At 37.8% G+C, this 22,814-nt stretch overlaps 1 protein-coding gene across 11 annotated transcripts in view; it reads right to left on the bottom strand.

Annotated features, from left to right (window-relative positions):
• pax3b (paired box 3b) overlaps positions 1-17,181 on the bottom strand; it is an 88,750-nt gene extending 71,569 nt beyond the window's left edge. For 8 of the 11 annotated variants that reach the window (XM_020532244.1, XM_020532245.1, XM_020532246.1 and 5 more), the window contains exons 1-4: positions 17,094-17,181; positions 15,950-16,182; positions 14,254-14,383; positions 13,474-13,608 (exon numbers count right to left, since the gene is read on the bottom strand). In XM_020532244.1, the coding sequence (XP_020387833.1) occupies positions 13,474-13,608; positions 14,254-14,383; positions 15,950-16,182; positions 17,094-17,181 (586 nt within the window). Of the gene's footprint in view, positions 1-125; positions 131-8,595; positions 8,605-13,466; positions 13,609-14,238; positions 14,384-15,949; positions 16,183-17,093 lie in introns of all 11 variants that reach the window. The other 3 variants (XM_020532242.1, XM_048604288.1, XM_048604284.1) reach the window with 3 other exon arrangements.
• Positions 17,182-22,814: the final 5,633 nt, after the last annotated feature.

The raw sequence follows: 22,814 nt of genomic DNA, 5'->3' as shown, positions 1-22,814 counted from the left end.
TATCAGCTGCATGTCATTTTTTTTGCCTCCCCCAGTCTTTTTGGTCAAATTTCCTCTAGCCTTGCCTTAGTTTTCCACTTGCTTCTTTTCTTGTTTTATTTTATTTTCAATTAAGAGTAGGCCACTCAGCCTTTCAAACCTGCTCCAACATTCATTAAGATCAGCCTGATCTAACTTTAACCTCAACTCCACATTCCTGCACACTACTGATATTTTTAATTATCAAGGGGATGAAAAGTTCTATCTATTCCTGACGTAAAAATATTGAAAGATTCTGCATCCGCTGCCTTTAGAGGAAGGGATTTGTAAAGACTGACATCCATGCTGACTACTATTCTGGAAGGTCTCCATGTTATGCCTTTCACAAACCTGAGGGAATCTAAACTCATATCCCCACTTGCAGCTGATTCTGTTCACTCGATACTCCTATGTTCACTGACCTGTGTTGATTCCTAATTGAGCAACACCTCTATTTTAACACTTACAGCATTTTTTTTCAAGTTCCTCCATGGCCTTCTTCCTCCCTGTCTCTAGTCTTCTCCAGCGACACAACTTTCCAAAATTTCTGGGTTCTTCAATTCTGGGTTCACCACTATTTTAAATGCTCCAGGATTTGGAGATAAGTGTAGAGCTGGTTAAGCCTTAGTCTGTGCAGTTCCCTCCCTTTCTACCTCTCTATCTCTCTTTCCTTCTTTAAAACACTCCTTAAGTCCATCTCTTTGACCAAACATTTGGTCTGCAACCCTTAGGTAGCTCAGTTCAAATTTTGAACAACCTTTGGGTTTTTAGACCATAGAACATAAGGCTGAGGAACAGAAGTAGGCCATTTGGTCAATAGAATCTGCTCTATCATTCAAATGAGATCATAGCTCATCTAATAATGCTCAACTCCATTTTTCTATCTTATCCCATAACCCTTGATGCCTTTAATGATTAGAAATCTGTCTATCTTTTCACCCTTGAATATATTTGACAACCCAACCTCTGCATCCCTCTGCAGTAAAGAATTCCCCAGATTCACTACCTTCAGAGAAAGAAAATCTTCCACACTTCTGAATTAAATGAGTGGCCCCTTACTCTGACTGTATGGTCTCTGGTCCTAGAGTTTCCCACAAAGCAAAGCAGTCTCCCCACATATATCCATGTCAAGCCCTGGAGAATCTTATATGTTTCAATAAGATCTCCTCTCTTTTTTTTAAACTCTAACAAGTACACGCCCAATCTTCTCAACATCTCCTCATAAGAGAATTCTTCTACACTCAGCATCAACACAGTGAACCTTCTCTGGACTGCATCCAATGTTGTTATATATGTCCTTACATAAGGGGACCAAAAAGTGTTCACAGTTTTCTAACTGTGGTCTGATTAGTGCCCTCTATAATTTTAGCAAGTCCTCCTTATTTTTATATTCCATTCCATTCCCTTCAAAATAAAGTTCAACATTCCATTTGCTCTCCCTGTTGTCCACGGAACTTAGATGCTAGTTTTTGTGATTCATGCATTGGGACCCCCAAATCCCACTGTGCTACAGCTTTCTGCAGTCTTTCCCCATTTAAACAATATTTGGCTCTTCTCTTCTGCCTGCCAAAGTGCTTAATCTCACATTTTCCATCATTAGCTTTCATCTGTCAGGTTTTTGCCCACTCTTTTAAACTGTCTATATCCATTTGTGGACACCTTATGTCATCCTCACTACTTGCATTCCCACCTACTTTTCTGTCAACTGCAAACTTAGCTGAACTAATTCACTTCTACCATTTTTACTTCACTGAAAGGTGTTATATAAATACTCATTACTGTTGTTGTGGCAATGATGGCAACCAGAGATGGAACAAAATCTCCGCAGGAAATGGCTGAGGCAAAGTCAATCCGGATTACACTAGCATACATCCTTAGAATGACTAAACGTGAAAAGGCCTGACAAAAGACACTTGCCCATCTTCTCAGCACATTGTACTTCTGGAAGTTGGGAAGGAATTCAGTGAAGGAATGTTTAAGAAGTTCTCTAATCATGGAAGAAACATTGACCTTAAAATCATGCTTTATAAACATAATAAAATCTATTTATTGTGATTATATAAAATTTCTCTATCTGATTTTTTTTAAAGGAGCTGGCTAATTTTAAAAGATTAGCTTTTGTTAAAGTATATGGGAGACGAAAGGTTAACCATCAGGGAAGGGACTTCTTTGGATAACTGGATGGTGATATTGTATTTTGATGTTAAGGCCATACACTCTTCTGGCACAAGCAATTTCAAACTATTTAAGTTGGTATGATATAACTGCCACGCCAAGTATTTCAATACTGATTTTTCCATGGAATATCAACTTCAAAATTACACATAAAATATAATTCTTACTGGACACATAAGAAAATTACTATTTGACCAGGATTGATGATCTCATTCACTGGGAATTACTAATCCCTTTTACTTCTCCGAATTCTGGCTGAGCAAAGCCTAATTTCTAGGCAAAGGGTTAACCTATAATAGTCCACATTAAGCAAAAACACCATGCACTTGATATTTCTAAGAAGCACCTGTGCCCTACAACAGAAATTCATCTCATTGTGCAATAACACATGGTGCAGACTGTTACATCACCCTCAAGTGCCATTGCCTTCAGTGGTTATTTAATTAGAATCTATAAACCATCCTCTAATGCAATCATTTCCAAAATATGGAATAAGTCACTATGAAATAGGTAATTAGTATTAAGTTAATTGAAGTATATGAGCCATTGAAAACCAAATGTATTTTTCATTGAAAATCCAAGGACCTGCTTTCAAAATTTGGCTTCTCTAACCACAATTTAGACTGACGTCTATGGATGTTTTCAGAATTGCACACTGCTTTGGTGGAATCATTAGCTCTGCTATGTAAATTGAAGGTTTGCTGTAGTCAGATGCTAAAGTTTCGTGTGCAGCTATGATCCATTACAGAAAATGGAAACAAGTTACATTTTAACAAATAAGCTTAGGTACAATCCAGCAGCAAATCTGCACCCATCCAAATTCATAGCACAAGGAATTATCTCCATGTTACTCCTTCAGATAAGATGCTAGATACACTACTTAGCAAAACATATGCCATAATATATATGAAATATTCTAGCAATTAAAACTTTTGTTTAGCCACATCACAACTGAACATTGATTAGTACCTTACTTTTGTATTTTCTTTGTAACATACTTTATGACACATTATTGACATGTACTTAAAATAGGTTGTTCTGATACTTTGTTGCATGACACTTCTTCATATCTACTGAATATAAAACATAAGGAAATGGTTAACAAAATATAACAGATTTTATGCATTTTGTCATGGACATTCTGCTGTCTTCCTGAACTAAATCTACATTAACGTCAAATCTCAGCAAGCAACCTGTAACTCTGCACGATGAATCAAAGAAAACTTAACCGTAGAAAACAAGAACATGAAGTGAACGACATTTCCTTTACAAGAATAACAACAAATCCCAAGTATTACCAAAGTTGCAGTACTGAAGTTATTAAATATATCTGATTTTCCACTCAATTCATGAAAAAAGATTTTAAAAAGTGCAACTATTTTTTCACAAATTGATGATCGATAACAGTTCAAAGTTTTGAAAATCACCGAAAGGAACTAAATTACTTCCAGAAGTTCTGTTGGGCCGTTATACAATTGCAATAATTGTTTCTAATTTTTTTTAAATGAATGCCGTGTGAAAACAATTATAAGTATAATTTTCACATTAACAAAAATATTACAAACAATACAGTAGGGCTACATGTTTTTGGAAACTAGACCTGCATTCCAAAATTAGAAAGGTGAAGGTTTCAATGGTTATGGCAGTAGTTTTACTTATCACAAGACAAATCTGTCAAGTTCCATGAGAAAATAATCAAACCCATACTTAAAAAATTAAACCACAGTGTTATTTAATGTGGAATCTAAAGCAAAGATTACATGTCATAGAGTATAATTGGCAGATTTTTGCAGACATTTTTGCAATGGGCCATTTTGAATTAGCAGAACAATTGGTAGTGATATTACCAAGAAGAAGTAATAGTCAAAAAGTCCAGGAGAAGTCATTTGTTGTGGTGTAAAGTTATTCAAACTAGAACACAACAACCTACCTTTAGGTTAAACTGATGATTTATCCCAATCATTCAGCTAATCATTCAGTGTATAGTGTAGTTAAGTACATTGATCCTTCATTCCCTGTACCCTTTTACCATATCATTTTACAAGGGGAATCATGAGAATAATTAAAGCTGAAAAGGCTTCTTGCTCCTTTATAATTATTTTCTGGATTTTCTCTTGGTTCAAAGACAGTTCAGGAATGGTTTAAATGCATGGTCGTGAAAGCCTTCTTAGTAATTTCCCAAATCTGTTGTTGATTTGAGGCAGAAGGTTTAGAAAAAGGGAAGAAAAAGAAAGTGCCCCATGGACAGTACTTATACAAAACAACTTGGATCACAATGAATTTGGCAAGAACAAGTTTAAATCAGAAATTTACTTTAAAATCAAACAAAACATTTCAATAATGAAATTAAATGAACTAAAATAATAGAAAACTACAAATTGTACTACTGAAGTTGCCATTCAAATACAGTTATGATCACAGTAATGAATTAAATTAAATACAACATGCAACCTATGTATTTCAGTTTTGCTGTTTTCACTCAACTATTTCACTGTTCAATTAAGTTAATTATTAATTCATAAGACTTATGTTAGTAATGTTTTCCACTTGCAATATCCTACGTTAGCCAAATAAAGATTCCCTCTCAGTAATCAAGTAAGCGAAAAAGAGAGAGCTTTGATCTCTGTTGTTAAAAGACATTGACAATAGAAGTTGTGCAAGAAGGGGCAGAGCTGCTGGCCCCTCTTCACACAACAATAGCATCAACAAACAAGTACTTGATCAATATTTGGCCAGGGCAACTGAAAAGTTTCCTTTCAGATTTTAATTCCAGGTTGTAAAACAGCTCTAAGGCAAAGAGGGACATAAAACTCCAATGAATTCAGTTGTGAAGCACCTTTCATGACTCCTTAGCTGTAAATATCTGCACAGACTAGCTGCATGACCACAGCCGTCATCAGCATATTCTGCTCTACAGGACTTCACTAAGAGCATAACCAGTGGCCATACTTCTGCATTTTATTGTATATTGTCCCTATTCATTCAGATTCAATACATATAGTGTGATTTGACAAAAACAATTAACATATTTCAATGAGTCACTTGATCAAAACCATACTATAAGATACGAGTACTCCAGATGAAAGCAATAAGACTTTCTGTCACATGTTATATCATTTATTGGTTTCAGCTATGTTCAAAAGTTGCTCCTTCAGATGAAATCTTGCCTCTTGTTGTCATTCATTTGCTTAAATTCAACTGAAGTGAACTTGTGGTTGGTAAAGTGAACATAATTAAGCTAAATTAAGTTTAAATACAATGGATAAACTTTAGTATTAATAATTTAATGAGAGTCAATGCATTTTTTTCGATATTTATGATAAGAATTCAAGGTACATTGTAGATTAGAGAAATATTGACATTTTTAGTTCAAGGTTCCTTTTTAATCAAACACAGAGAATGCTGGAGAAATTCAACATATCTGACAGCATCTGTAGAAAGAGAAACAGAATTACAGTTATGAGTCCAGTATGGTGCTTTTTCAGATTCTGAACTTTGACTCCGTTTATATCTCCGCAGATTCTGCCAGACCTGCTGAGCTTAACCAGCATTCTTTGTCCGTGTTTCAGATTTCCAGCATCTGCAGTATTATACTTCTTTCCAATCAAAACTTGTTATCTCAATGTTGTATCTTGTTGAACAGGCATAGCGTAAACTTATTCCTCCCACGTAATTTAGTTTACTACATTTCAGTGTGTAACCCATGGTCCTATATAAAATATATGCATTGTCTTAGGCATGGGCATTGAGGCAGTAATTATATGTTCTTTGGAGTCATCTCCATTCAGTTGGTTTGGATACTATTGATTGCTTTGCTACAGCATGTCAAGGATTAAAGATAAAGGAAATAATTACTACTGGTTTATTTATCAATGATGCAACACTTAAAAGGTAGCAAAAGCTGACAAGTAATAATGCGCCTTTGCCCCATAAATTATTCTAAGTCCTTCAGTCTTTACAATATATCTAGCTGTAGCTGTAGACAGTAAACCAATTAAAATCATTTTATTTTCAGTACTATAATCCCTAAATAAATACCATTCTGCATGTCTTTATCCAACTTATATTGCCACCTTAAGTTAAATTACTTCATTTATTGCTTCTTGCAATTGGACAATACCTTTAATGATAAGTCTAGCTGCAGGTGTAATCGATCAATTTATATGCATATACTATTCACTTCAGTAAGCCAAACATTGTAATTTTTTTAATACTGCATTTAACTTTCATGAAATTTAAAAGGAAAGTTTTGTAATTTGTATTGTTTTAGGTAAAGAAATTCAACATTTAACATAATGTGTTGCTTGTTACAAGATTAGTGGTCATTATTTAAAAAAAATAATTATTAAAATTGTTGCTTTTAAGAAATTTATTCAAATGGCATTGTGACAAAATTTATTTTATAGCATACATACATAGTGTCTTTGCTTCTTTTAAAGTTTTTTTTATTTTAACTGCAATAAATAAGTCAGGAAATTGAATATAAATTTTGTGCATTCAAAACATCTGATTTGAAACATTGTATTGATTTAGAAAGCCTTGCCTGCTAATGTTCTCCAGCAGTTAGATGCCTTCTGGCATAAAGATACTGATGCCATCACGATGTAGCATTACACTGTGGTGGCTCTTAAATTATAGCGTCATGAAATCTACCTCTGGAGGGGTGAGATTTCACGCTGGTAATTAGACAAGTTTATGTGACCAATTGCAGTCCAGAATAGAATCCACATAAGGTTCAGGTTCTGTCCTACTCGATGTGAACAATAAAAACAATTGCTGGAGAGTTTTCTTCCCCCGACAATTTCAGAATATTTGATAAATTATCATTGCGCCTGAATCTTTCCTGAAAATGTTTTGGTTTCTTCTTTTTACGATTTAACAGTCAAAACTCGAATTAAAAGTACTTGCAAAATCTAGAGGTGTGGAGAGGAATCCAATCGAGTATCCAAAACAGGGCCTGGAAGAAATTGATGCACATTCACCCCTGCTTAATATCTATTTTCCTGAAAATGTGAATGTCTACACGAGTTTTAATTCCGCACTATAACTCAAGACGCGTCCATTTGTCATTTGAGCCGAGCAAATTTTTTTTACATCTACCTGCTGCCTGGTGAAGGTGCGATTTGAAACAGCACCTCGTGGACCTGAGATACCGACATTACTGCTGTACCGCGAGATCCTTACGTAGGAGGGGAGACAATGAATGCTAGCAACTGTCTGGACCATTTCATTCAAGGCTGGCCCTATTGACTCCATATTAAGTGCCGCTGACTAACCAGCAAGGTGGGGGAACGCTAGCTCGTTCTTCTCTATATAAAACCGAGCCAATTATTAAACACGAACCTCTGTCACAAGCGAGGAATGAAGCTCGCCTTTCTCCACTGAATCATCAATAAACCTTGTTTTATTCTCACGGGCTGAGTTAGATCTTAGTGATTTTCTCCTTCAATATCTATCATATTATAAATAATTCCAACCTTTAGTTTGGCGACAAACAGCCCCATTTTCCTTTCTCGTATAGTTCCAGTAATCCTGGAACAAAGCGTTATGTGGAACATTTAGTGATTAAAACTAATCCTCATTTCTACTCAGACAAAGCGCCTGCATTTATATAGCGTCTGTAATAGTCGGTTGTTGGGGCTTGGGGGTGGGTGTGGGAGTAGGGATGGGAAAATGCAGAGCAGCCAACTTGCTCAGAATGAGGCGAGAAACGGACATCCAATGTTGAGATTTGGTTGCGGACCCAAGAAACCAGGAATTTCCTTGGGGATCCCACCAACCGATCCCGGGAATCTTATCCGAAATCTCAAGTGCAATTGGCTCATTGCTGACCACCTCAGCGAAAGACAGCACCTGCAACAATGAGGCGCTCCCACGCCACTGCAAGGGAGTTCTGCATCCAGAATGGAATCATATTGTCAGCTATTCCCTTCCGGATCCAAATCCTTTGACTTTACAACAATCTTCCAAAGTATTGTCTTAAAGGGGAAAGTGTATTTCGTCAGTGCCATTATCATGACTTCTATATAACCTTTCTGTAAAAAAGAGAAGTTTGACGTTCATACACTTCTAGTTTTGCTGCACGTTTGCCGCGGAATAAAGTTTAGATCATCAGATTGCGAGACAATTTGCGCCGGAGAATTAAATGAGAAGGTGTTGGGCCTTTTTATTTATTTTACCACCACAGATATGGTTCGTTTGATTAATGTTGTGATTTTCGTGATTAACTGATTAGTAGCCAAATGTGATTAACTTGAAAGAAAACTACCCCGACGTGGTTTGTCGTTTGGTGTCTAGGAAATCCACTTTTTTTTAGAAAGACCATTTATTTGGAATAAATTGCATGTAAGTTAGAAATGTGTACACAGGAGAACAGAGTCAGCAAAGGACTTCAATTAGTACAACCCGGTGCTGATGGGCTCCTCCGATTATTAATAAAGCCGGTTTGCAGCTCTGATCGACTTGTGTTTCACTGATTGTCCGATGTGAGTCATCAAGGCGGTCCATGTTATATCTTGTGTTAGGAGGCACAAGAGTCACAGGGTGTCTCTCCACATACAGGTCCAAATCACCGATGATCGTCTCTCACACATGTAACTCTCCACACTTAGCTTGTCTCGTCATCTAGAACATATTCTTCCAAGAAAATGCCTTATCTGCACGCTATCACGCTTTCGATCTAATTGCCCACTCCCGTGCGCCTCTCAGAGCCAGCCAGAGTCAATGAGTACCACTGTAATTGTAAACTTTACATCTAAATGTTAAGATAGGGCGCGGGAGTCGCGTGTCTGCAGGACACAGTTATCAGCTGTCAGGAATTCCATTACTGCATGAAGCAAAAATGCTTCGGCTCGTTCAAAACTTCCCTCATTCCGTAAAACTTATTTCATCTTGTCCCATCTCACAGCTTTGCTTGTTAGCTGAATCGAACTGCCGTCCCAGCGAGAGAGAGAAAGAGGGGACAGAAATTTCACGAATTTGTGCCCCGGGCGAATTGGGGGCGGGGCGGGAAAAGATGAAAGTGAGAAGAAATAAAAGGCTCAATTTAATCAGCTTGAAAGGGCTTCGGTCCGGGTTTCTGATTGAATTTTGGACCTGCGCATGATTGCGGATAAATCGAGCCTGACCACGCCTGGAGCTCCGCGCAAACACTGTGTCCCATTCAAATAGGAGCTGGCGCGCAGCCTGCGACACTTAGAATCACCCAATATAACAGAAACATTTATAGCGCCCCATCGATAATTTTAAAAAAAAACTACCAACCACTTCCAGCAAGAACGTCCTGCTCCTTAATAGTTCCCAAACGGTCATTTTCTTTGTTTTTTTTTTAAATAAAACCTTCAACGATACAATTTTATAGATACTTTGCAACATTCAGCCAGCTAGATGTGGGCAAGTCTTTACAACGTTGATTTGTAAATGCGTTTTAACAAAGTATCTTTCGTTCCGATCTTGTGAGCGATGTGTCAGTCACTTTACATTAGCACAAGACGCTGTGCTTACGTGCTTCCTCGAACTATTTCAAAGTTATAATCATGAATTGGCGGAGCCCATGAGCGAGAGTCACAAACTGCACTGCTCACGGTGCAGCTCGGTAATGTTACTGAGGCGGTGGCGATAGACGGAAATCTCCAGTAAATGGGCAACGTGTTTACTTATATAAGTTACTAAACTGTTTACTGGAATAATTAGAGTGGAAAGTTGGCATTCCACACAGCAACCGCCACCCCGCCCCCCCATTCCCCGCCATATACCAAACTGTTTTCTTCTCCTTCAAACTAATGACACTGTGATGAAGAGACTACCTTAGAATAAAAACACTGCTCTTTTACACATCCCCGATCCGCAATGCGTCGCTCACATAAAATATAGCCGTTTGTAAAGGCTGAGTTCTCGCCTATTTGCTCGAGGAAATCGCTGGCTTTCTGAGCACTTTTCCCTCTTCTCGCCTTCCAACCTAACGCCAGCCCCTAAATCAGAGCCTTCGCTCAATCGAATGATGCCAATTGTATTTTTTTTGAATGACAGTCGGCATCTTATACGTCTAAAAAGATAGCAAAAGAAACATTTTGTCGGTGAAAATGGCTAGTTTTCCACGGTGAAGAGAGAGTCCATAAAACTGCAAGGACTCGCTGCTACTGGCGATCACTGAATAATTCATCCCTCATTGCAAGCCCATAATGTCTTTTCTCAGCCTTTTGTTTGGACGGTTTCTGTTCTTCTTTTTCTCTGAATTACAAAAAGGTTGCCTTCTTTTGTGGCGACCAAGCTGTCACTGGCATAGGCTTTGTCCCGCCAAGCCTAAAGTGTAACTTTCAATGGACTCAGGCTTCTTTGTTTTCCAAGTTCATCTCCAAGTGTGGATTGTGTATTCAAGCACCTCTTTGTATAGCTGGAAAAGTTGTACAAATGTTTGACCAGCTCATTTGGTCGTTTTTGTCTACTCAAGATCCTATTTGCAGCGAAATTCGGGCAGGTCTATGGACTCCAGCAACAAGCGACACTTTGTGTCAAAGCTTGTGCGCAAGGCTAATGTTAAAAGGGACTTAAATTTATACACTCTTCCCAAGAGTTTTCTAGCGTTTTTTTAAACAGATTCGATGTTTTGATTAACAAAACATGTCTTTGCGAAAAGGTACTTTGTTAGCTGGGAAAAGAAGATAATCAAATCGCAACAATGCCCAACAAGTTAGAATGAGACACTGGGATACTTTTTTTCTCGGTGTTATGATCCAGATAGGAGCTCCTTAAATACACATTCGGACAATTCAAATGGCAAAGATGGCATATTAATCTGATCAATAAACAGTGCAGACTACAAACGAGCTCTCACGCGTCATGAACCTGCTCACAAGTAGCATCACTGTCGCCCCCAGTTCCGTACCAGTCCAAGGAGACTGCGCCACTCATTCGGAGCCACTTTTCAGACGAGATTCAGGCGATACACAGGAAATTAATATTGCACGTATTTTTTTTAAACGAAACCGCTATAGATAACATGGCTAGCAGACTTTTGGCAAGTAAGTCAGGGACAGTTTGCTTTACTAAATAGTGGTTAATGTCTTATAGTCTACAATATTCAAGTTTGTTACAAAATAAAATTGAAGGATTGGTGAAGTATTTTGGGTTCTGTATAATTTGAGCAACTTAGGCTGAGCTATTGCTTAGTCAAAAGCCCCACAGCCAAATCTGCGAAATGCCATCGACTTTCAAATATTAGACATCGTTTGACAACCCTTCAATTACAATTAAAGTTGAAACCGTTAAAACGAATATTGTATTTTAAAGGTAGTTAAAACACATTTAGGTCACTGAGGTATATTCGTTACCCTACGAGAACAGAGTCATCTTTTCGTTTTTATTAGATACAGTCACGTTTTATATCCACAGATGTCCCGTTTTATTGCTTGTGGCATCATATTAAACACAACTTGCAGTTCCCAAGAGATGTGACGAAGAAGTTGACAGAACAGTTATTAGCAAACAGTTAACCCCCTAACTTCCCGCTAAACAAAATTCGGAGTTTAGTTGGTAATGTCCCTTGTTTCGTAAAGTACCTTTGGTATTTCTCAATGAGATGGATGCTCTATGTATCGAAAGATATACAGAAGGAAAAAAGGTTGAGCGGATTCAATAGATCATTATGAAATTCAACCTATAGAAACAACCCAAAAGTTGTAAATTTCCAATTTCAATTGCGTGTTAGTGGTTATTCAGCATTTCTGTGACAGTCAGCTGAATAGATTATTTTATGTAATTTTTAATTGATCGAATGATTTATGTAATGACATCAAAAGGTTTTTGTCTTTAGGGCTACTGTTTATAACAGATGCATTTAAAGTTTAATTCACTTTTAGAGTGGGATTTTCTATCGGAAACCCTTTTTTCACAATTTATAATTTTATGTCTTCCTAATATTGCAACATTAATGATTCTATTCGAATACAGTAGCACTAGATCATCTCGACTTGATAAGGTTCAGTCGAAACGGAATCAAGTAATTTAGTCCAGTTCTGATTTGATCAAAACTCAAACTGCAAGGGAGTGATAAAAGTAACCCAATTCGATGGCAAATCATTGATAACCTGACGCACTTCTGGTAACCTTTTGGAATCATGCAGTAACGCGAAGTCGACATGATCGTCCACTTCAAAGAGTAGAATCTAAGGCTAGTTCACTTACATTTTGATAAAGGTCCTGCGATGTTTTGCATCTACGTTCATTATCGGTCCGAGACTTTAAAACCGGTTACCAAATTCCACAACCGGACAAAAGCTTTAAAATCGCGGATTTCGCAAAATGTTGTGGTGACAGAAGTTTACAGATTTGCTTCAAAGTTAATTATTGGACTTTTGAAATCGATATTAAAATCATTTTCCATCCTTCAGAGTTACATAGGATTGTTATTAAGAACATTATTTCATAGATTCTGGTTCCACAGGTTCGTCACACCTGCGGTCTGAAACTGAGTTCTATGTCTTTAAATACAAGAAGAAATCGATAACAATGAAGCAAGAATAGCCGAATTGTTGACATTCTTGGTGACCTTAATGTAAAAACAGTACGATTGCTTTCTAATAATCTCTGAAAACCGACCGTATAGAATTAAACCCATTCCTCCTGACAACATTCCTGAACTCTAAACTAAATTGCAGTCAAAAAGTAAAGGTTGAAAATTGTCTCTATCTTGGCGCACAAATGAAGCGGCAAACTATCAACAGGTTGCTGTGCTGATAAGGCTTGTCCACGCTGGGTATCCAACTTTGAAATCGCCGCCCTTTGCTATAACTTGTTGAATTGTTTTAACACCTTGGCGTAAACTTTACCACCCGAAACCAGCTCAATAAAACTCACAAGACAGAACGAAAGCAGTACTTCCGTCCATTTTCTCTGATTTCGGAAAATACCAGGACTACAAAACAAAGCTAAGGGCACCGAGGCATTTACAGCTGCAGGCAACTGTGTGCTCGTGGTCATTCTGTCGCATCCGTCTCGGGGCAGTGTGATTGTTACTACCCCAGTGTGGGGTATATGAACTTTCATCCATGTATTCCACATTGGTTAAAACCTTTTCTTTTGGTGTAACGTTAAACGAAAAGATACCAGCACCACCAAAACCCCCCGCCCCCCGCCCCCACCCACCATCAAAACATGTAAAGCAATAATCGTTCTGGGATTCCCTAATGCCTATCCATAAAAATAAAATTGATAATAAATATTTAATTAATACTTCGGAATTGCTAAAAATGCACCAGTAATTAGACGAATTCCACCTCTTACCCTTGCTTGCCAGAATGCCGTCTATACTGTGTTTGGTCTTTTTATCGCAGTCTTCATATTCCTTCCTTTCACAGTCTTCCTCTTCCTCCTCTTTCTTTCCGAATCTACTCCTCAGAATGCGACTTATTGAACTCACTTGTTTGGAAGAAAATTTTTTTTTTGTTTTTAAAAGAACGATCAAATGATTAATTAATTTAAAACAGTGACGAAATTTTACATTTTGCGTAGTTAAATGTCAGATAATGTAGGATTCAGTCATTAGTTTAGAATTTCGAATAAAACCAGTCTTTTTAAAAATAATTTCCCGACAATATTATTCTTGAAAAGATGAAATTAAAATAGAAAGATCATTACATTTCAGCATCAACATCCATGGGGCAAAAGCACATTCAATTTCTTGCAATGAATTATTTTCTTAGTGAAATACGTAGGCTATAATTCCAGTCTGCGAAATAGTAACTTATCATAACCTTATAACATTGCTCTCTGACGATCCTGATAAATAATAATGTTTCACTTAAAATGAATTTACACAGTATTTATTTTAATTGGAGGCATTAAAGTCCGGAACCCACTTGAAGCAATTCGTTAAAACCATGAGCTGTTTAAGCTTTCTTTATTGGTTTGCGCAGCTGGACACATTTTACATGTTTTACGGGCAGTTCCAGGCTTAGATGAAGCCAGAAGAATTATTTCTCTATGTTAGTTAAATTGTTATTAGATTCCTTCTACCCATTTCACCCACCCTTCCATCGAAAAAATCACAAATACTGAACCAACCTGAGGGAATGGTGTTCCGATCACACATGCCGTCTTTCAACAACTTATCCCGGATTTCCCAACTAAACATTCCAGGATTCTCTTTCTTGTATTCCTCGATCTTTTTTTCCACGTCTGGTATTGCCATTTGCTTTATTAATGATGTTTTTACAAAAAGAGAAATAAAACGTGATTTACAATTGTGTTTAATAAGCTCTTGGGGGATGGCCTGTTTCTTATTTGCATTCATAGAGGTATGCAAATTTTAAATCAGCAACAATATACTGTATTTTCAAGTTCCAATAATTCCCGACATAAAATTACTGCCCTTACAATTTCTCATCCAAATCCTAGAAAAATTACGTTGCATACAACATGATTTAAAACAAAACTAAAATCAGGATAAACTTTTCAGCGTTCATATGGTCAGTTGCTTTTATTTGACGTAGTTCCCTTCTCTCAGGCATATACAATTGGTTACTGATCTAGAATATTTATTTGATGAAGTTGGCTTGTAGTGAACGTAAGGGCAAAAAGAACAAACAAAACGGGGTGCAAACGCTTTACTGATTGTTAACAACTGTAGGTCAGCACTTGAACTTTGCAGGGGCTTTATTGAAAATGCGGTGAGCTGTTGTACAAGTTCCGTGTTTAATGGGCTATATTATAATGATCGTTGGTCATTACAGCCTGCGTGTTTAATTGTCTGTGACAAAACATTCCATATTACAAATTAAACTACGAATCAAGTAATAACGTGCGTTTTTGGCTTGTAAACGAGTCCTGAACAGTTTGACCATCCTAGTCGATTGTGGAGAAACAAAGTTTACCCTATAAAGAAAATGCTGAAAGGCATTTAAATTATTCAAGAGTTCCCTTAATTTCATGTGTTCTAATGCAACATTCCCCACCAAAGGGTTGAGCAAAATTTTAATTTTATGGACATACACAATGAAAATATTAAACAACTTGCATGTTTATGTTATATATTGCATATCCGGCGAGAATGAAAAGAACTGGTTATTCTGGTATGTCTGAATACGTTACTGCAGTGAACCTTAAATTGAGCGTTATTCTTTTTGCGAATACGAATCGTGAATCCAATAGTTAAATAGATTACATCTTTGCAATCCCACTAGTTTAGTCATGGCATTTTCATTGCTACACGTGCCCTCAGTTTTTTTCAAGGAGTTTTAAGTTTTTGGTCCCTCAGATTGGCTAACGTGTTTCCAGTTTCGGATGATCAAATGTTACTGCATCGTTCAACAAACCGCGTTGAATAAATGGGTTTGAACGACGTGGGCCTTAAGTACAGGTCTGTCAAATTATTCTGTTCCAGGAACTTTCAGCTTTATTGAAATAGCGACATTTGGATAAATACAGCTCATGTTATTTGCAACGCTTTGGTAATGACAGTCGCTCGTGAATCTTACAATTGTACATATAGGCAGTGTAAATATTAGGGCGCGTTCTGCAAATACGGGATTTGAATTTCAGTTCTAAAGACGATACTACACTCCTCAGGTGGTTTCAGACGGTCTAACTTGCCTGTGTTTAAAGCGCATTCGAAAAGCTTGCAGAGACAGCAGCTCCATTCGGACACACTTTCCAGGTGAACGAGCACAACGCCTTTCATGATGCGGTAACTCACATCAACCAAATTCCAACACTTCATCAAGCATTTGATCAAATAACAGAAGAGTTTAGATCGACTTACCCTGGGTTTGCTCCCAGTGGCTCCTGGTCTGATGGAGCCCGTCTCCTGATATCTGCAGAGGATTTTAGAGACACAACCATGGGAGACCCTCAGTTGCCGGGAGATGACACACGGTCTGATGCCGTGATGGGCCATTTCTACTATCTTGTGCCTGATGTGATTTGGCAGAGGCCGGCCATTTATAAAAACTCCTCCGAGCTGGTTCACTCTCCCTTGACCTAAAGGCGTTGACACTATTTGCAGTGAAAACGGCAGCATTAATAAATGCGTTGAAATTTTTACCGAACAAACAGCGAAGTGGAGAGGAAATCAAAACATATCACAACGTTGTTAAGAACACATCAGTGGACAGTGGGGTTTCTGTACCTTACTCGATTCCCTTGCGGGAGATATGCTAGAACGAAATAGATTCTTGGTGTAGAATTTGTCCTCGTTCCTAGCTGTCACTTGACAATAATCTTTAACATTGAATGGTAACGTTTGGACCTAAGATCTGAAGTTGTACATTCATATGGTATGAGCGGACGTTATCCCAACTCTACCGCTGCAATAGTTAAAATATATATTCAACTATCTCCCCCATCCCACACACGCCTTTCAAACTTCTATGTAGGAACTGAAAATCTCAACATTTTTTTTAAAATCTAGTTTGAAGATTCACTAATCCGGCGCAGTTCGTGTTTACAATGAACTGTCTAGCGCAGGAATTGGACCCAGCGCTTTTTTACATGTGGTCAAGGTTTAAAGAGAAAACTTTAAAGATATTTGAAACGCCGAAGGAGTTTTGTTTCTGATTGATTTCACAGACTGTCTCCGTTAAACTTTAAGGTGTATCTGGTGCACGATTGCGCTCACAAGAGAGTTCAAGTCGCAGTACGGTTCTACTCACTGGATACACTGAACATGATAATCGCAGAACGTCCCTTTATCTCGAGTTCTGAGAAACTTTAGAAAGGGTTTCTCCCGGAAAAGGCCAAGACAATTACAGCTACATCTGAAACAATCTGGAGAGGGCAAAGCCTCATATTGTTTTTGCCTCGTACAGAAGAGTTAAGGTTCTGCGGTTGCGCGATTAACGAAGTCTTTTTTTTAAAATAAAGAACTGGACTAGAAACCCCAGTCAGTTAAAGCATGTGCGGCTCACCTTCCAGTGGGAACCCGCTGCTGCGAGGGTAATTCTGTCCCGGGGCTGGCCGCATCATTCTTGGGACGGGTCCAGCCAACGTGCTCATTTTTAAAGGCGTTCAAGTCCCAGATTTTCCTGTGCGTTGCCGACAGGGGGGCGAGGGGAGGGGAAGGGGGAGAGGAGGAGGAGGAGAGGGAGAAGGAGGAAATGAAAATCTATTTTTAAAGAAAATGTGTGACCACTTTTAGGTAAATCCACGTAGGCTAGATGACTTCAGGCAAGTTGTACAGTTGTTTCAGTTCTGAGCAGATGTGATACCCCCAAACACTCCGACGGAAGTGAAGGAAGGGCAGGGAGATTGGGGGGCGGGGGGGTGGTGATTGTTGAAGAAAGTTGGCTGAGTTTTTCTCCTGAAGTTTCGGAAGTCGGTGCTGATGGTCGGTTTTGTTGCTCTGCGTATGTGTGACAGGTACAACTGTGGTCCAAGGGTTAGGAGTTGGAGTCACAGCCAGGAGTCGCTGGGACGGTGACCTGGAGAATTTATCAGTTCTTCCACCCCTGGCTCCATCGAGACCCCTGCTTTCTGATTGGCGAATAGACGAGAGTCTTCTCTGTGGAGACGTGTGTTTTCATTGGCCAATCCCCGCAATCTTCATTCCCCATCACTGGAAAAATATGGTTTTTAAATACAAAAGTGAACATGCGCCTGCCGCAGCTAAAGCAACCTGTCCTGTTGCCTTTCGCGACAGCTTTCATTCATTATCGGCCACAGATCTAGAAATGCGTCCTTTAGCTTCCTTACACAATAAAGTAGTGTGCCTTCAGGGCAAACTCTGCTTTTGGAATCAAGTCAAGAACGCCTGTGAAGGCAGCACATCATTCGTAGATATTCTAAGCGATTATTAGTAATACAATTCACCAACAATTATTTGCTTATAGGTCTCTTAAAACCAAGCTGGACTTTGGCAGGATCAAGTTGCTGTTTGGGGGCGCGTTGTGGGACAGTCCCACTGAAGGATGAGGGCTGCAAAACAAAAGGCTCTCAGGTAAAAGGCAGGGCACTGTGATGATCACAGACTAATCAAACCTTCACATATTCTGGGGTTTATATATGTACTATTAAGGAGCAAAAAAAAAGAGAAAGAAGTGCTCTGGCTGAGAGCAGAAGCGCCACAGCAGGATATGACGCCAGGACTGTTGTAAAGCCCGTCTGTCCTCAGAGAAGGTACTATTGTCTGAGTCCTCTATTTATCACTTGGTAACTGCCGGTAAACTCATCCTTTACACTCTGATCTTCAAGCACAGCCATCCAAGTGGGCTTTATTTGGAAGTGGCTATTCAAAACACCCTGTCAGTCTGGCGCGGAACTTTATCCAAAGCCTTAATCAATCAAACGATGAGATAGTTAAAACTAGGCTTTGTTTGGGAGACGGTTGCAACAACCTCCTTTTGGCAAAAAGTCATCTCTTTCACTTACTGATTCTTAATCTCAACAATTGTTCTCTTATGCGAGGACACAATGATTATCAAGTGACGTAACAAAAAAGATTAAAAAGAGTCACTGGCTATTATATTAATTCCTTTTTTTACGTTGTTTAAAACCAGCACTTGAAACAGCATCATCCTGTTTAGTGATCACCCTGGCCAGGACCAGAGTTAACCCACAGTGCAGATAAAGAATGGTCCCCGCATTTGGGGGATTGAATCAGAAACCAATTACTGTAACCACATTTCTCTAAGAAAATTTTCTCAATTCTTCATCTCACTTTTGATCAGAAGCAACTAGATTTTTTTCCTCTTAAATTAGCTGTTTTTGCCTGCGTAAGTGGATTACATGAATGTGCACTGTCTATTCTTAACTTTACAAAACTACAACGGAGGCAAAATCAGAGGTTTGATTGTACACGTTTAGAGTGTGGATCTTTATATAGCATTAGTTGGCAAAATGTTCAAGAAATCAAAATTGTATTCGTAAACGATACGACTGTTATTGCATATAATAAATGCACTAATTTTAGGGATGGAGTAAATGATATAAAAAGGCAAAGGGATTTAAGTAAAAACGAATGTCAGAATTGTCATTAATGTAAGCAAGAAAATATGAATTATAAAGCAGACAGCGAAATAAATCTCAATAATTAAGGAGACCTTCAAGGCCAGGTACCCTTTAACCAGAACTGAAATTGGAGTGAATACGAACACTGCGAGTTATACCAATCAAGCAAATGTGGTCTTTTAGTAGAACTTGAAACAACATTATGTCTTTCGTTTCACTCAGAATTTTTTTTCGCAACTATGTGTCGATTGGTTAAAACTGGAATATCTTATAATAATAAGATCTTAAATACGAATTGTCGGAAATTTCGGAGTTGTACATGAAGTTAAACAAGTCTTTGACGTTCACTGCATTTCGCGTTATTTGTTTGATGTGTGGATGTTTTGGCTTTTGGAGGGAGCACATTTCACGAATAAGATGCTTTTGCCTCTTCCAACAGAGGGTTACAAATAAATCGTTCTGTTTGAACATCTCGTTAGTTATCCATCCGTTCTAATCTAGGATTATGATTTTAATTTAAAAAGAATACATTGAAACTGTTACAGTTCGTTTATCTTAATCCTTGGAAATATTAGCAATTTGTGCCTTTAGTCACATATTTACAAACGCCTTTGCCTCGTTTTTGTTTAACATAGCATTTGTCTCAGTTACCCATTAACAATTAATTTCAAGCATAATTATAATTATTCGCTGTCGTCCAATTATAATTCAAACTATTGTTATGCAAAATACACAGTGATCTTTTAAAACTCTATTAAGTTTAGATTGTAAGAAATTGGTACAATTACTCAGAATTCTAACCCTCAAAAATATTAGGAAACCATTTACACCACTTTACTACAAATAATCAGAATAATTTATTAATTATCAATTAATACATGATACGGCATCAGTATTTCAAATTAAATATATTTATGTAATAATAGCAATAAAGGAATAATCATGCGAGAACTAACGTATGCAAACAGCAATTTGATGGAATTCAAGAAATCAATTTCAAACAAAACTCACAAATAGCATTTAAAAATAAAAAAAAAATTTCATCAAACTAACATAATAATTACTGACATATTTAGCATATTGAACCTTTTGGAACTCAATATTAACTTTTTAATTGCAGAGTTTTATTTATAAATAAAAGGAAAATTATTACTACTATTGATAGCTAAGGATTACATATCAACAATACAATCAATGTATTCTAATGATGCTCTCACCACAACCTCAAGACAACACTTTTTTTTTAAGAGTTCCTAGACTATTTTTGACACTATTTCCATCTCAACAGATTCCTAATGTGTATCTTCACTCAGCATGATAGAAAAATAAAGACAGCAAACTTTACTTTATTGTTGTGATTTGTATACTTCTGCCTGGAAGTGAATGGGGATTATTGATAATGTTTTATATTCAACGAGGTAAGGAGTTTTGGTATTATGGGATGAAACTTGATCTATCTTGAAAAACCTAATAACAGCAACAAACTGTACCAGAGTATACGGAGCACAGCCAAATACAGAGTAAAACTTGCTTTACTCTGCTTTAAGAATATACTTTAATTCCAAACTCAGGATAGCATTCACCATTCCACCGTGAAGGCATTATGTCAGTTTCTCATTGAAATCATGCTTGGTGCTCCCTTGTTGAGTTTGTCAATTAAATTTAAACTAGGGATAGTTTTCTATCAAGAAATCAATGCTGTTTTGCAACTGGATTAAAGATTGTACCAACCAGGAGGCAGAAAATATATTTATTCCAACAATGTGCATCGGATTGAAAAAACTTCATCTGGGAAAGTCTAGTCATTATTTACTGCTGTATCCAGTTTTACTAAAATGAATTTCTATTACAAGTTAACAGTGCAATTGTGTGAGGATCCAATTTAGTTTCTGGAACTGGCTCTGCAAATTTCAAAACTAAATAGGTGAAAGCTTTTGTAGCAAGATAAACTAATAATAAAATAACGTATGGAGCAAGAAAGTCTCATTTTGCTCACGTCCATTGTTCTACAGACCATATACAATTCTTTGTTTCAAGATATCCATCCCATGCATTTTACAATTCAAGGGTATATTCAGCAAATATGATTCCTGACTCCTCAAGATCCCCTGTTCCAATAAGAAAATCAAGTGAGCTCCTAGGTGTTATTGTCAAGTAAACATTGTAGCAATGAATTAAGAACGTCAGTATCTTACAAAGAAAGGTGCAGCAGTAGTTTGGTTATATTATAATTGCAGTACACCAGACTATGAATCTCAAAAGAGGGTCTAGGCCAGCTCCAGTTTTTGGCAATGTATGAATCTCTGATGGAGATACCTCAAAGTGCTGGTGAGGGGTAAATTGGGTACTGTGTGACTTCAAACCATTCAGCAGCAATCATCAGCACTGGTTTCAAGAAACCTGGCAACTGTTGGATTCAGTAAGACCCCATATCATCTAATTGGCTGGATGGTTTATCCAAGCATTAAAGATTTTTTTTTGCTGAATACAAGAAAATTTTTAATACTTGGATACTATTTATGTGGATACAAAACATTTCGTGTTTTGCAACTAATATAATAAAATATTGTTAATTGGCTACTTTACCAGTTTAATTTTACATTTAAATACATGTGCATTTTCCAATCCAATCTAGTTATATTTCTGACACAACAAGAAAACATTTCCCAGGACCATGTCAACATTTAAAGTAAAATAAATAGCTGGACAGCCAGCAGAACATGTGAGAAAAAGCAATCACAGCACTATGATATTCAATGTGAAAACAGAAAGGAATATGCAGCATTTATGAAAGGGTGAAGGATTGGTAGAGAAATTAAAACATCAATGAGATTTAGATAAATGTGAGGTGCTGCATTTTGGAAACGCAAATCAGGGCAGGACTTATACAGTTAATGGTAAAGTCCTGGAGAGTGTTGCTGAACAAAGAGACCTCGGAGTGCAGATTCATAGTTCCATGAAGGTGAAGTCACGAGTGTGAGGCTGGAAAAGCACAGTAGGTCAGACAGCATCCGAGGAGCAGGAAAGTCAACATTTTGGGCCGAAACCCTTTGCCAGGAGTCATAGGTAGACAGGGTGATGAAGAAGGCTTTTGTAATGCTTGCCTTTATTGGTCAATGGATTGAGTATAGGAGTTGAGAGGTCATGTAACAGCTGTACAGGACATTGGTTAGGCCACTATTGAAACATTGTGTGCAGTTTTGGTCTCCTTACTATAGTAAGGATGTTGTGAAACTTGGATGGGTTCAGAAAAGATTTATAAGGATGTTGTGAGGGTTGGAGAATTTGAGCTATAGGGAGAGTCTGAATAGAAGGGGGCTATTTTCCCTGCAGCATCAGAGGCAGAGGGGTGACTATACAGAAGTTTATAAAATCATGAGGGGCATGGATAGGGTAAACAGACAAGGCCTTTTCCCCAGAGTGGGGGAGTTCAAAACTAGAGGGCAAAGGTTTAAGGTGAAAGGGGAAAGATTTAAAAGGGACCTAAGTGGCAACTTTTTCACGCAGTGGGTGGTGCGTGTAGTGAATGAGCTGCCAGAAGAAGTGGAGGAGATTGGTACAATTACAACATTTAAAAGGCATCTGGACGGGTATATGAATAGGAAGGATTTAGAGGGATATGGGCCAAATGGTACTAGTTTTATTTGGCATATCTGGTCGGCATGGAAGGTTGGACTATCAGG

Source organism: Rhincodon typus, chromosome 13, assembly GCF_021869965.1.
Source record: "Rhincodon typus isolate 14 chromosome 13, sRhiTyp1.1, whole genome shotgun sequence".
Classification (NCBI taxonomy): domain Eukaryota; kingdom Metazoa; phylum Chordata; class Chondrichthyes; order Orectolobiformes; family Rhincodontidae; genus Rhincodon; species Rhincodon typus.
This window is presented reverse-complemented; position numbering and strand designations above follow the sequence as displayed.